We start from the raw sequence: 16,112 nt of genomic DNA on the forward strand, positions 1-16,112 counted from the left end.
TCTTAAAATGTTTTAGTACACAAAAGCATTTTAAGAACAAGATCCAGCTTGTGTAGGAAATACAGTTCATAAAAGATAAATGAAGTGCTCCATGAGGACACTGCAGTACACTTTAAACTGTCACTGTTACGAAAAATAGGCACATACTGAAGTTCTTTGTGGAACCAGAACACTTTTGCATCTTCTTAAAATTAGTAACATACTTTGCTGAATCTAAGCCTTAGCAATTTTGTTAAATACTTAGACACCAAGACAGAACAAAAAACCAAACCCAAACAAACAGTATTTGAATGCATTCAATTATTTTTATTCTCCTTATGCTAAGAAGAACAAAAGTTACAGTAAAACATTCCAGCCTCACTAGGCTATGGGCAAAAATCTAGAGGTATACAAGCATTTCCTCCAGATTGCTTAATGGAAAAAGGCAGTATATGACATATTAGTGTTTGGGGAAATAAGAACAGTTTACCCATCTGCTCTGTGTCCTTGGGAGCTGTCAAAGTCCTGAATCACTGCCTATAGCTACACAGGACATTCAATGAGCTCTTGAACAGAAAACATGTCTTGGTATGCCTATGCATGTCCATACATAAAACTCTCGAAGGCCAGAGCTCACCACCAGAATTCTAGCTTTTCCCATCCCGACAAACTTCATCAAGACCCCCACAAAAAAACGTACCTCCCAGCCAGTCTGTGCTCACATGAAACTCAGCCCCAGCAGCCACACTTGCCTCTCCTCTGCCCTCTCAACGGTCTTGCAAAATTTTAAAGGACGCTAACTCTACATTTCCCTTCTGGAAGTTTGCTAATTCTCTGGTGTGATTATCTCCAACTTTACAGCAATTGTAGTTTTATAACTATTTAAAGGAAGTCCTGAAATCTAGTTGCCTAAAGCACTTAGGAAAGCTGACAACATGTAACACACCTAGAAGTGTTCTCTTGCTTTTCATAAGAAATGGAGTTGACTGGTGAGCATACTATAAGCATGAAGCATATTACTCCAGAAAAGTAAAGTAGCTATAAGCAGTAGAAAATTATCTGCTTCACAGATGGGATTTACTGCATGAATAACTGTATACACAATGCAAACTGAAGATACTTAAAACTTGAAAATTAGTTTGCCACCACCACTGCTTGTCCCTGTACTCCCTGAAATGTTCTCTTAGCAAATCCTAACTCTTAGCACACTAATGTCCTGTCCCACCAAGGGAGTGTATCAGTTTTGTGTTTTGAATGCGTCTGTGTTCACCCATTAATCCAGCATTATTATTAGGACCTGTAAGAATATTCCCATGTGTACATGGAAATCACACAGGCAAGCTGAGCCATAGAGAGAAATTTTCATGATTTTGGTTGTCCTCCTTTTCTCCCACCCATATTCTGTTGTTTTAAATTCTCTTATGGGTTTCTCCTCCCACTTATTCCTGCATCCAGGCTTCTTACTTGATTTGGATGGGTACCACAACCGCATTTTGAGGAGGCTTCTTCCTCTTCTAAGAAGAAAAGGCTGGATCATGGGGCTCAAAACCCTGGAAACCATCTCATAAAATTACAATCCCTCTGTTCCACTACTGGTACAACTCCATGTATAACATATGAAAATAATTTCTGTAACTTCCAGAAACTCCTTTGCCTTCCATTCCTGAATGATGTCCACCACAAACTGAACCTAGGAGAGATGGCAACTACGGGGAAAATGTGTCATCAAGTTTCAGTTCCCTATTGCTACTTGTATTGCAGGGAAGTGCCTTTGTTGCTGAATGTCTGGACACTAGTATTATTTTTTTTTCCTTGAATACAATGATCTGAAAGCAAGAACTATTTTATTGAAAACATCCTTGTAGAGTAATGGGAAATTATGTATCAATCACTTTTACCTAAGGAGACAATACTAATGCGATCAGCTCGCTCTGGTTTTGTTCACCTGCCTCTCTTTTGCTAAGAATTTTGAAACTTTTAGCTTATTTCAACCATATTACACGCAGGGGTGGAGATATCAGATATATGAAGTTTCAAGAAAACAGGCAGGTAGGTAGCAGGCAGAGATTATTAGGGTTTCCACTGAGAAAAAGGCAGCGGCATAGGCTCATCTCTTATTAAACACTTGAGAATCCACCCTTGAGAGCACCTGTGAGTCCATTACAAACATGCTCCATTATTTACACTGCTCATAGAACTACTTGTTAACTAGCTAGTTCTGGCATAATTATTCATATATCAGGCACTCAAACCAGTGTTATTTTTCCTTATATTTATATATCTTAAAACTGCAGCATCTGTGATCAGCAATAATAAACAACTGAGAAGGATTTGGATATTAACACAAAGGTGTGGAAGCTTGCCCACACACCGTGTGTTTCACAGTAAACAGCTGATGAACATTGCCTTTGAGAAACAAAAGGTGGCTGGTATCAAGCTACGTATTAGGCTGATTTTTCAAGGCAACTTTGAGCTTAAATACAACAACAAGAATACAACTGTGTCAATTAAGTCAATTTTGCTGCTTTATAGTGAATCAGTGCAGGACTGGCATTAATCAGGCAATCACAGTTACTTGCAGGGATGAGCTTGTAGTTTACTGTTTTCTGAGCACACCGCAGAAATGCTCTGCTACAAGTCCTACTCTGGGAATTACAGTAATAAAGCCTCATGGGCAGGAAGGCGACTCTTGTTATTCCGAAGTCAGAATGAAATTTAAAGAAGTCACAGGCAATAAAAGCCTTCAACTTAAAAAGCTGAATCATTTTCCTAACATCCTGACAGCAATCTTTGCAGGGAAGTGAAGCTTTCCAAAATGATGCCAAGACTCTTAATCTGACTGCACCTCCACAGAGATCTCTCTGTATGTGGGCACACACATGAGAGCGCTGTCTCGGATCAACAACTCGGTGAGCATTCTGTTTTCTCAGGGCTGAGGACATGGCAGCTCTGATTTATCTATCTGGAGATCTCCATCAAGGATTACTGCAGGGCAGAGAAAGAACTCAGAGCGCAGGGGTAAGTGATATAGCTGAGTATCATCAGCAGACTCATGGCACTCTACCCTATGATTAGAGTTGATCTTGCCAAAAGGTACCACCTGGGCATCAAAGCAGATGGGAAACAAGAGATCCTTGAGGAAATGCCACACTTCAAATCCCTCAACTACCACTTGTCTTCAAAGCTATGTAGCTTAATTCTCCATTGTCTTGTCAATATAGACACCCCACATCCTCTTCATATGAGCCATCTCATATTCACACAAACAACAAAAAAATGAAAGCCTATGCCAGGGCAAACTAATGCATATACAATATTAATGGAAAATGGATTGCCCAAACAGAAACAGATCCCCAAACGAAAAATTATTGAAATACTGAAGTTGAAGATGAAAGTTATTCAATTTTTACATATTAGGTACCTGAAATATATTAAAATATGACAAGAAAATACCAGAGATGAAAATTACAGTCTAATAATGCAGCACCGGAATGAGGTTTCTCCTCTAATAGCAAGAAGAGAATCTGCTGTGCTTGTGTAGATCAGAAGCTGTGGGGCTTGCTTTGCTTATACAGGCAAAGTTTAGGAGTTATCCTGGAGTCAGCGTGTTAAGCTGTCCTCAAGAGCTTCTGCAGATTCAAAGCATTGTCAAGCATTCACACCGGCTGCCCAGGGAAGTGGTTGAGTCACCATCCCCGGAGGTATTTCAAAGACGTGTAGGTGTGGTGCTTAGGGACATGTTTTAGTGGTGGACTTGGCAGTGTTAGGTTAACAGTTGGACTTGATGAAAGGTCTTTTCCAATGTAAATGATTCTATGACTCTATGATAAAGGAAAGGAAGAATGACACAGGTTAACACGATTCTCTTTTCCACTGACAAAATTAGCACTTTGGTAGACTATAAGTATCCTGCTCTCCATGGGATCTTCTGGAAGGCACCACTTGGATTTCCTGGCATATTTTTAGATCCAAAATAAAACCAGTAAATTTCAAGAAGGAAATTTCTTTGGGCCTCCATATTCTATTCGCAGCAGTTGAAAATCATCCAATAACCTGAAAAAAGAAAGCTTTTATTTCCATTCATTTCCTGTTTATATTACATTCTGCCTCCACAGAGCATTTATTAATCAGTTACTTAAATTGTGGTGAAAATTGCAAGCATCTCAGCTTATATACAAATGGTTGTGTATTTTTACATACAAGACATACTTTAAAAGTGAATTTTAGAAATGCACTATATGGAAGCAAGCTGAAAATTTATTTAAGAAGTAAAAATTTCCCTCCCCGTCAGAACTTTGGCAATGAAACTGCAAAGAGCTTAATCTTTACAAGATAGAGTGACACAAACAGCTTATTGCGCAATTTTCTTCTGCCTAAAATGCCCATTCAGTCAAAAAGGTTATTGGATATTCTGGTAAGCAATTATGCAGCTTGAGTTAGCTCTCAGTATCACTAACCAAAACATGTAGCTCTAACCTGAAGTCAGGTTATTATTTCAAAGCAGCAAAAATATTAAGTCCCTGAGCTAAGAAAAGTTTCCCACTACAATTAATAAGAAGTGTAAGGTTTGATTTAGCTCTCAGTATTAGTAACCAAAACATGTAGCTCTAACCTGAAGGCAGGTTATTATTTCAAAGCAGCAAAAATATTAAGTCCCTGAGCTAAGAAAAGTTTCCCACTACAATTAATAAGAAGTGTAAGGTTTGATGAAAGGTATCTTTATGTGTGGCTATAAACTTTGGCCTGATTACCTTAAATCCAAATTGTTTTCTATCTCCACCCTGTAGTTTAAGATGGGGGCTATGATGTTATAAATAAATTCTAGTACAAAAGGGTTACACAGGCTGTAACAAAGCAGGAAGGTGATGCTGTCTTTGGTGGTGTTTGCTACTCCGCTACTTGCAACAGCAATAGTGGAAAAAACGTATCAGAGAATTCCTGTTTTAAATCAATAGCCATGATAATGTCAATGGCTTTCAAGAGGCTAACACTCAACGTGCTGGTTTTCCTAAATCAGCTTCATCAGCCTGTCTACAGGTGTACCATGGCTGAGCTAGGGCAGGTACACAGATATTTCACTGAGTAATACTTGATGGAAAATGAAGATTATGAGTTTATAATACTTTATAATACTCCTAGTTTTGACTGATTCGTGCCAATGTAGTAATGCATTAATGCTGAGCAATAGCACAGTACTTAGTGTCAGCAAGTGACACTTGGAAAGAAAACTTGGCAAGGAAAGAAGCAGAATATTGAATATACAATTGAAAAACCTCTAAAATAAGCCAAATATATGGACACTTCATGTAACTAGGCACATGCCACTAAAAGATTATCTCTGACACCATCTTAAATGAAGAAGAATTAATACATGTCTGTCTTGAGGCACTAAAAACCTGATTAATCTGAATAATTAAACAATTACAGAAAGTAAATTGCCCTCTAGAGCAGGCCCCTTCATAACATAATTTATAGGTTCTGTGAATGAAAAATAATGTGGTTATTACAGAAAATAAGGCACAATCCTGGGACAGCCATGTCCTTCTTCCCTCTACGAATACCCAATTCTGGAAAAAATAATTTCGCTATCATAGAGAGATATTGGGTACTGTTATCTCCGTAAAATCTGCAAAGCTTTACACAGTCAGGCATAACTGTGTATGAACAACAGAAACTTTGGAGATAATTAAAATGTATACTATAAAAGCAGCTACAATATTTTTTTCAAACCTTTACATTTTGAAATATCACAACAGATTTATCTACAATCTATTACTCATCTCAGCAGTAAATGACATTTTTTAAATCACGTTTTGTTATTTGTTAGCTCTTGTCAGAAAAGCTGAAATATTTTATAGGATAGGAAGATCATACTCCTCTATCCATTTTTTAAAGTAGTTCTTCAGTTAGACTTGACAGGAAAGCAATCACTGATGAACTCACTGATGAACTCTTAATTGTTGTGGAATAAGGTCAGAAAAAATGGAGAAGCTTAAAGTGACTCAAAATGGAGTTCTTCATAATAGAAATGTGAAGCTTCAGTCAGGACTCTCCCTTCCTCCCCCCTTTTACTTCATGAACAGTTATACGCTGTATTGGAAAATGCATTTTTTTCTCATTGTTAAATGAATATTGGCTTTGAAGTATTCAGCTTGAATCTTGTACAATGTTTTGTATACTATGTCAAATAACACATCTGATATTATTTGAATAGCAAAGACTATGCATTTTCATTATCTCACAGTTTTTCTAATATTATATTTTAGTGACATAGTTATAAAAATAGTCTCACATGTAAGTTTTCTTTAATGCTGTAAATGTTAGATTGTTTCTTTATTGTTAGGAGTTCGCTCATGTCAGGTTTACGTGAAAACTGACTCCTGCATTGAAGATTTAGAGCTCATTTAAAGCTCTTGAGATAGAATAACACGCAGGTGTCAGTCCTCCAAATTTCACTGAAGATTAACCTAATATGCAATATGGTGACCTAACAGTTCTTCATTTGAAAGAAATCTGAAAAGTAATCTCTGATATAGCCAGAGAGTGAGAATAACCCAGTGGGATTTCCACCTCTTCATTTCCTAATGAGTTTTTTGATAATGAGAGGTGACTTTGCCAGTCACTGTGGGCTCTATTATGGCTAATTTACTCCACTTCACTCTCCTTGTTAATTATTAACACTAGCCTTTTTATCCTCATGAGACCACATTCCAGTTTTTCCCTTTTTAGATTTTTTTTCTAAATCTATCTTTATGAAGGTGATGATAGTTTTCAGGAAAAGGTTTTCACTTAGGGTAAAGCCAGAATTATTTATTTCATTTTGGAAGACTGTAAAATTGATTATATAAGCATGGGGAGCTCTTTCTAATGGCTTTAATGCACTTGCAAGGTGAAAAGGCTGTTAATTAAAGAATAAGCCCTGAGGTATGTTCCACTTGGGAATCAGTTCTTGGTAGAATGGTCACTTGCCACTTGCTAACATATCCACCGATTAAAAGGTGACTAATTTCCACAGTTGCTTTCCAATAGTTCTGGGAAAAAAAGTGTATAATTTTCCAGATGGCTTTCACTTGCCAGAAACTGTCATTTACTATATCTATTACCATTAGGGAATTACTGAAATTGGTATACAGGTGTGACATTTCATACAGCAGTCGTTTCGTATCCCTCAGTTAAGGTTTTACAATCTTTCTAATAATTGCTTTGACATGAAAGTTTTCATAAAATGTCTTTCCTAAGGCTGTTTTAATCATTTAGCATTATTATCCATTTAATCTTTTAAGGAAAGAAAAATCAGTAGTCTACCAGCAACCTCTTTGCACATGAGGACAACCCTTATTTGTTTCTATCACTTCTCTTGGGTTGGAAACAAAGTGCAAAGGAACACAAATGACACAATAACGTAGTTAAAACTGATGCCACAAATCCTTCTGGTGAGACTACTGTAAAACACCTCCACAGTTTTCAGAAACCAAATAATTGTTTTAAGTACACGTGATGTCACAACTAGAGAAGTGCTTCCTAAATTGAAAATGTAAGATGGTAGGAAAGACACCTGAATACAGGCTTCAGATTTTTAATCTGGATTATAGATAATCAGACACCCACTTCAAGTAATGCAGAACCCACCTGGCAGGAGTCTAACTCTTATGAGATCGGCCCCAAGATCGAGTAATTCCTACACCCTTCCCAGTAGCCTTCTAAATCGAGTTTAAATTACCACCAGCATGGCAATTTTAATATGTTTCTGTAGTTGCAGTTCGACCAACAAGGGATCCAGATGAAACATTCATGAATATCTTAAAAACAAACTAAGGGAAACACTAACAGATACATTTTCTTTCACTAGGATAACATGTGAAAAAAGAAATCATCAGGAATATGGTATTTCATGTATTGCTAAATGTCAGGGTATGGAAACATAATTAATGAAAAGAGACCTCTAAGACTGGATGTTAATGTTCTTTCGCTCTGTCCTAGACCACATCCAACGTGGTGCAATAACAGTGACTTTCAACAATCCTGTTTAAGATTCAGCTTTAGTTTAGTGTCCCTGTCCATTTGCCCCTTTCCCTCCATGAAGTTTGTCATCCATCGTGTTACAGTGAATCGTACATTTGCTAGTTGCTCCATTTCATGATATGGTGCTGTGGCCAACAGGTACTATACTTAGACAACATATGTATTTCAATAAACACTTGGCAGCTAAAGTTAACAATAATACAATGACAAATAATATAGGTTGGAATATGTGTAACCTTGGAGAAAAGTTCTTGAATACTGTTTTCCATTCTTTCAGTCAAGCAGTTTCCATACATGGAGCTAAAATTCTTATAAGCTATTGAACTTCCACAGAAATGAAATGAATTTTCCAGGAAGAGTTAAAAATGATTTCTTGTATTTATAATAAAAAAATCAAATTTTGGGATAACTTGAATCATTGAATAAAAATAGCATTCGTATCTCCAAAATAATAAAAAAACCCAGTGGGTCATTTTCTCATTGTTTTAAAATAGAATATGAGTAAACATAAAAATGTAGCACAAATATATTTTTTTCATTATGATGCCTTAAAATGTTAGGAGAAATTACTTGTTCACAAAATAAGGTGCAATTCAATGTTTTTAAAATAGCATCTAATAAATTTTTTTTTGTTATTTCCTTAATTCCATTATTAAAATCCTTTTCATACAAAACTGGCCTAGGAGATCACTTAACTATTACAAAAAAAAAAAGAAAATTAGCTCTTCAAAGATGAATAAAAGCAAGATAACACAGCTACCTCAAATTTTGTTCTCCACTCAAATAATGATACAATAATACACCGAGTGAAAATAACACTCTGATTTGTTGTGTGTATCTCACCCCATTCACACTAAGCCTACAATACCTTTATAGACATAACTAGTCTGAAAGTAGTTTACATGAAGGCTCAGAAGCAGTATTAACTACAATTTTATTTAAGCAGTATAGATTAAACATGAAATATTAAATACATATTATGCTGCTTGTAAATCATTGATTTAAAACTGAGCAATTTGTGATACTGAATGGTTAAAGGATCGCCAGAATAAGGACTGACATGGTGCAAGGATAGAGGGAAACTGCTCAACTTCCAAGAAATGGAGCACCAGGATATGTATCATAAACGTGGGCACTGTCACTTTTATTTTGAGAATTATATTAATTAGAAATACATGTCTAAGGTGTGGGCATATTGAAAAATCTTATGCACACAACAGGTAAAAAATTTAAGATCTTACTGTCATTTCTGAGGGCGTTATTCAGCAGCTGAAAAAGAGGGAAGCTGTCCCAGGAGTCCTGCGGCTGTGCCTCGAGTGCTGAATCCATATCAACAGAATAAAGAGACAAAAACTTCTCTGCGTGCTCAGCCAATAATTCTGGCCACCAAGCGAATGCCTGCAAAAATACAATTACTAAACACGAGTCATAAAGCAAAGAGATGTGTTGTAACTATGGCAAAATACATTTGGATATGTCACTTCATGTCCTATCTCATTTGGGGAGGATGAACAGGCCAAGTGAAAAATGTGAAAATATTTTATAAAACCTTGCATCAAAAATGTAAGAAATCAAATAGATTATGCTAGGAAAGATGATATAATCAGAAAAAAAAAGTAACACAAAAAGTCAAAAAAGGAGTATAAATCCGTGCAACTCTTTTTACCAGAGAGCAAAGAAAAGAATGAAGGCCTCAGCCTTGAAAAATTACTGTATATGCTTCTTTTTGATTTCATTCAATTCTAAGGCTGTAAGTAATCAGATTAATTTATTTTTCAAATAAATTCTTGTGAACCCGTTTTGCACTCATTTGTTAATCAGAGGGGATGGTTTTAGTGTGAAATCTTATTCCTTGAAGCCTAAGGGTTTTTTTAATAGATAGAGAGCGCTTTTTATTTCCTATTTTTGCCTTAAAGATGTCAGCTTCTTCTGAGGAAGGCAGCCAGTTTTCCTTCGACAAATGCTATAAATACATCTTCAGAAATTCACTAATGTCTATATTAATTTTCAGTAACTTAACAACATGTTGGAATACACAGTTTTCTTCGGTAAAAATTTAGATTCTTAGGTAATCTTAGCTTAAAAGAAGAGAAGAAATCTGTGAAAAATAGTGTGTCAGCAAGTAAAGCCAGCTCCACATTATAGAATGCTTCACATATAACTCTTGTACCTTTTTACTGTCACTTAAATCTAGGCTTTGAAAGGTCAGTATTGAAGCTGAATATTGGATCAGAGGGAGCTGTATGATCGTAGAGTTAAAGATGAAGGTGAAGTGAGCTTATGAAATAGGATGAATATCACATACTGCTGAGAGTGTTTTGCTCAGAGTTCATGAAGATATCTGACAGTGAGAAATACCTACACATACTAGATAAGAAAATGTCTTTGCTTTCAAACTTACGCCCCTCATTTTGAATATCTCGTTTTGAATATTTTTGAGTTACCAGCATGGGACATATGTAGCTTGATCTATACAAGTGCTGAGTTCCCACAACTTCAAATAAAGTCATAGAAATCCTTACTTGCATTTCTGAAATGCAGGTCCTAGGTAATGCAGAATTATGTACTGAGGCCTGAAAGGCATCAAATAAAAGACAACTTCTGAAAAGTGGTCTACAAATATGTTTTTGCATCCTGGCCTTTCTGATGACTGCCTATAATTCTTTTTGACATGGGGCAAATGGAGAAAAGATGAATTGGTGAGAGGTTTTAAAGAAATGCTGTGCATCCTCTGCTATTACTGAAAAGTACTTTGTATGTTGCAGTGTCAGGATTGAAGGATGCTGATTGGCACCATAGTGAAAAGGACAGATGACACTTCAAAAATTTTGGCAAGAGTTTGAAATGGAGTCTTATTGCTCAAACTTGAATAAGTTTCTCATTAGTAAATCCTGTCTAAATGGGAGCTCATTAAAGGAACAGACTCCTTACCCTAGAAAATAACTAAATGCAAAGAAATAAAGAAAGAAGCAAAGAAATGTATAGGTGTCCATTACTCAAAACAAACAAAGCAAAACCAAAAACAGAAAACCAGCACATTTTCTTTCCATCTTCTTCCCCTTTGCAAATGACACTTTGAAGCCAGACAGAAATTCTTCTGACCTTCTCAAGAACTACCCATCATTGCTTAGGCAGCAAGGAAGAAGAATAGAAAAACAAATACTACAGCTAAGATAGTGGTTCAGTCATTGTGGATAATATGAAAACAGGCTAAAGGCAATTAGCAATTGGTGACACACATTCTAAGAGAACAAAAACATTGATCGGATTAAAGGAAGACTGAAGTTCTTAGATTCTAGAAAGACAAACAAATGTGGCAATACAACACCAGAAATCATCAGGACAATTTATGCTACACATTCAATGCACAGTTCCATGCTATAAACAGTGAAAAATAATGTTTAGTTCATCAGGAATCACATACCTCTCTTCCCTTTGGGAATCCCAGAAATTTGGAAGTGTTATGAATTAAAAAAAAAAAAAAAAAACTAGCATTAAAAAATGTGATATACTATTTTAGAGATTACTGATCCTTTTCATCAACTGCACCATCAAACACTGAACATTTAATTAACATTATGATGTGAGTCACCATACTTAATCTTCAGTTTTGAGTAGGGAATGTATAGTTTTGTGATCTTTTTCTCAGATATATTTTAATATTGAAATTCTGCATGGTCTATAAATTTCAGTAAAATGGAACATTTATTACATGAAGGAAGGAAGGTGAAAATAATTTTAAAATTATCTTTATTCTTTTCAAGCTGTCTTGGATTAGATTGGAAACTTTTGCTGAATTGACTTTTCTGAGGGCATATGCAATATATTTACCCTTATGAAAAATATATCACATCTCTGACTGCAATAAGTAGTATGGAAAGTAATCTTTGAACAGAGATGTTTAATCATACATGTATCATTTGATATGTTTCTTCTGTGTTCTTTTCCACAGAAGTCTAATATTCTTACAGTAATGCCGGGCCTCAAAAGACAAAGACAACACTATATACATTTTATTAAGTAATCATTACAGAGTAACACAGTGGCAACAGTAGTGTAGAACAGGACCTCCAGGGAATTAATTTCAAATCATTGAAACAGCTGTTTCTTCAGTATAGGATAAAACATCTATAACAAGTTCACACATGACAGATGTAAGCTAAAAACTAGATTCCATAGTGTGATACAAAACCAGATGTTTTGAATGATCATATTTATAACTATATATATAAATCATGTTTATCCCTTCACATATTTTCCTCAAAAATATTTATTGAGTTTTTTGATAACATTTTTAAAACAATTTCCTGAACCTTAGAAAACTATATTTATTAATTAAATGTTAATAATATATACAATTGTGTGTACCTGGTCAAGTTTATTTTTGTAATTCCTTGATATGAAAGGTGTTATAATTCTAAATATTCTAAATATTACGGTTTCTGTATCATGAAGCAAAAGACTTGAGAGTAAGAAACATGAAATTGTTCTATTTTATTTCTTCTACCTTATAATGTCATTTTAAAAAGTGCAAGTTTAAAAGCAGTACTTTTCCAATCAACAGAAAAGCAATGTGAATGCGATTATTATACCCATCATTATTTTTAGATTAAAATCAAGATACATACAGCATGATGAAAACTAGTATTCAATTATATTTTCTTTCTGTTTTGAATGAGGGGTGAAAAGTTGGAAGGAACAACTGTGTAAGGCTATGAATGTTTTCCATACCATTTCACCACCTCCAGCACAAAGATGCTTTCTCTATTTTATGCTCTTTAATTTTCATTTCTAAACCTACAGTTCATTCAAGCGAATTCAAGTAGAGTTTTATTTCACTTCACTTTTCGTAAGCATCAAGTCTCTTATTCCTCTGTAAATGTGAACTGCCTTAAACATATGTCAGAAAGTAAAGCTAAAATGTTTCTTGACAGAATTGCTTCACATCAGGGGAGAAAAAATCTAGGAACAAACCATTCTCTACAGCAAATGCAGGTACAGCCTCACCTCTGAATGATGTTCTTCATTTTGCTGCAATACTTCGATACAGAGTTCTGCAAGGTGAAGAACCTCTTCCAGTTTTCTAGCTGGTGTTGCTTGGTTCATGGTCTCTATATGAATATAAAATGCAAATAAAAATTGCTTTAGTTAAAAATAAGATTCAATAGTAAGAGAAAACAATGTCAGAAAGGAATGGGATTGGTGCCAAGTTACAATTTCTTGAAGTGTAAGCAATTTCACATGTTAAGGAGAATCCTTTAATACAAGTAAATGCAGCTGAATGTCCAGATCACTAGGAAGAGAAAATATTTAATTCACAAAAGAATCACCGATCATTATAAACATTATCCAATTTAATATGCGAGAACTAACAGGTGCATCAATATATTAGATGCTCAACTTCTGCAACAAGCAAGTTCTAATTCTCTTGAAGGTCAGATGTACAAAGACAGCAGACACTAGAGACCTTTTTTGTTATTGTACCGTCAGTACAATGCCGTTCTCGCTAGATGACTCATTACTATCATCTGCAAGATTCATGCATTTTGCAGCAGTCAAAAATTCCAAATGTTTAATCTAAATAGGACACTACATGTTAGGCATATTTAAAAATAAGAAAAGTACAATAATTATTCAAATAACTAACTTTCTACCTGCTATTCAGCAACAAGAGTGTATCTGCATTCTTTTCAGTACTTTTCGGTACTGAAAAGTAGCACTATAAAATAAAGAAGTTATAACAGAATTGACACAAACCTACTACAATTCCACATAAAAGAAAACAAAGACAAATGTAAAAGTTACAAATGACATGAAGATCACCCATTCTACAGAGGAGACTTCCAAAAGAAAGCAAACAACAAAGGTAAAACAAATGTAACTAAAACTCTTACAGGGCAATTAAACTCAGTTTATTTTTCAATAAAAAAAAATTCGTAGGACTAGATTGCAGGAGGAATCATGTGAGATAAGGGAAGGGACGAATTGAATTTTTTTACAATCATAGTTTAACCAGTGAAAGTAATTTGTCCAACTACTTAATTTGTATCATTTGGAATAACTTCAGTATTAGCTATCTGAGCTTGTTTACCTAACAAAGCTCTTATCCCTGAGCATAAACAATGGGATGGAAATTATGTTGTACAATATAATCACATATAAAGTATGATCACATTAACCGGTTTGCAGAGGACCTACGAAGCTGACAACACAAGGTGAGTGAGGCTCTCAGGAATCCTATTTTCTCATTTTCTGTGCATACTCATGGATCACATGAATAGCAAATCACATGAATACACATCTTCATATGCAGAAAATTTTGCTGACATTTCTTTCCCACTTTATGCATTCATCATTACATAGGCCATTAGCAGATTAATTAAAAAGCTTACATAATCTCCCTGGTGTCAGTAAGAATATCAAACTGCATGCACTAAGTATTTTTAACACTTAACATTTCTGGCAAGTCAAAACAACTTTTCAGACATCTTAAAGGCAGGTGACCCTGTCCAGCACTTGTCTTCAGCACTAACAGACTGATGCATAGTACCTTGATGAAATATATAGCTTTAATGCAATTTTTGAACAAACATTGGATTAGAACATCTGACAAACATCTTCTTAAAGGTTACTACAAAAACACATTATCTTCATGCAAAAAACAAAGCAGGCAAATTAGTTACTGAAGCAACTATAAACAAATTTGCAAAGCTCATTAAAATAGACCACATGAGCAGACATGTTCAAATAACATGATTTCCAAAACCACAATCTAACTCAAGAAAGAGTTATTGTATGAACATGGACCAAGTACACCAGGACACAAAACTACATTCACAATGTCAAGATCATGTTTATTAATACTGTACTGAATTTGCAAATTTGATACTGTAGAACAATTATATGAATGTAACCACAACCATATTAATGTATTATGTCAAGTGAGATTAGAAAGGATTGATCCAGCCCCTATTATTTTGGTTATAGTATAAACATTACTATGGGATTCAGACTTAAACAGTGGTTTCTATGCTTATCCTGGACTGAAACTGCTGTTTCCTCTAGTGGTCAGTGTCCTCCCCTCCCTGAAGTAGCAAGGGACACAGCAAGTACTATTCATACAGCTGATACATCACCATCAGTATCACTGATGTCAATGAGTCTTAGGAATAAACCAGTGATATTAATACAAAGTATGACTGGCACATCTGATTTCAGCATAAACAACTCATTTTATTACAAATTCAGCCTGATCTTCATAGACCTTACCACTAACCAAGTAAATAAAATAATTGCATGCATAACTGCATTTGTTCCTAATGAAACTAAATAAGCTGTAAACTATTAAAAAACCATATCCTAGAATTAATGAGAAAGTAATTCTAATAATTATATTGAATCTGATGTTGCATTTTCGCATTGGAGTAAGTTCACTTATTCCACATCTGGAATAAGCTCAAGATAGCCTAAAAATGGCTATTGAACAGACATCATTATCAGTAGGGAGAGCAGGAGAAAGACCATAGATTTACTAGCTAACTGCAAGATTATCCTGAACCACCACTGTGATGAGATCATGACAAAGAGAAACACGGTCTCGGGGAGTATTAAATCCATTGAGCAAGGCACTGAGGAAATGCAGTTCTGGTCATCTCTGTTGAAGTGATGGATTTTGATCAGAAATGGCATTGAAAGGAGAAGAATTCTGAATTTCCATCAGAAATGACATTGAATGGAGAGTCTGGTTTTGTTTGTTTGTTTGTTTGAAAGGCATAATAAGCTTAATAAAATGAAGGATGAAAGAGGGGATCAGAAGTGCTGCCACAGTGGGAACGTTTGGGAAGGAGAAGACCTACTTATGATCAGGGATGATGCTGGCATAAAAATGAATCAGCCACGACAAATGATTTAAGCCAGAAATTGCAAGGATTTCAGTCATTATGGGACTAATGTTCAGGGATACTTTTTTCAATAAGATTAGTGTGTTTAGGGGGAAAAAGAAGATGAAAACTGTAAATTTCCCTTTGAGGTGAGTACGGCAAGTTTCTGAATGATGTTTCATGGCAGGAATGACTAAAAATGTGGGACAGATTAGGCTCAATGAATTCTAG

At 35.2% G+C, this 16,112-nt stretch overlaps 1 protein-coding gene across 1 annotated transcript in view; it reads right to left on the reverse strand.

Annotated features, from left to right (window-relative positions):
- The window catches only part of LOC104076151 (calcium-dependent secretion activator 2), a gene marked incomplete at its 5' end in the record, with an annotated part of 85,399 nt that overhangs the window by 54,968 nt on the left and 14,319 nt on the right, over positions 1–16,112 (reverse strand). Inside the window, 3 exons of the mRNA XM_009576915.1 lie at positions 9,243–9,399; positions 11,426–11,434; positions 13,009–13,112. Of these exons, the coding sequence (XP_009575210.1) occupies positions 9,243–9,399; positions 11,426–11,434; positions 13,009–13,112 (270 nt within the window). The remainder of the gene's footprint in view (positions 1–9,242; positions 9,400–11,425; positions 11,435–13,008; positions 13,113–16,112) is intronic.

The sequence above is a fragment of the Fulmarus glacialis genome, unplaced genomic scaffold (assembly GCF_000690835.1).
Source record: "Fulmarus glacialis isolate BGI_N327 unplaced genomic scaffold, ASM69083v1 scaffold264, whole genome shotgun sequence".
Classification (NCBI taxonomy): Eukaryota; Metazoa; Chordata; class Aves; order Procellariiformes; family Procellariidae; genus Fulmarus; species Fulmarus glacialis.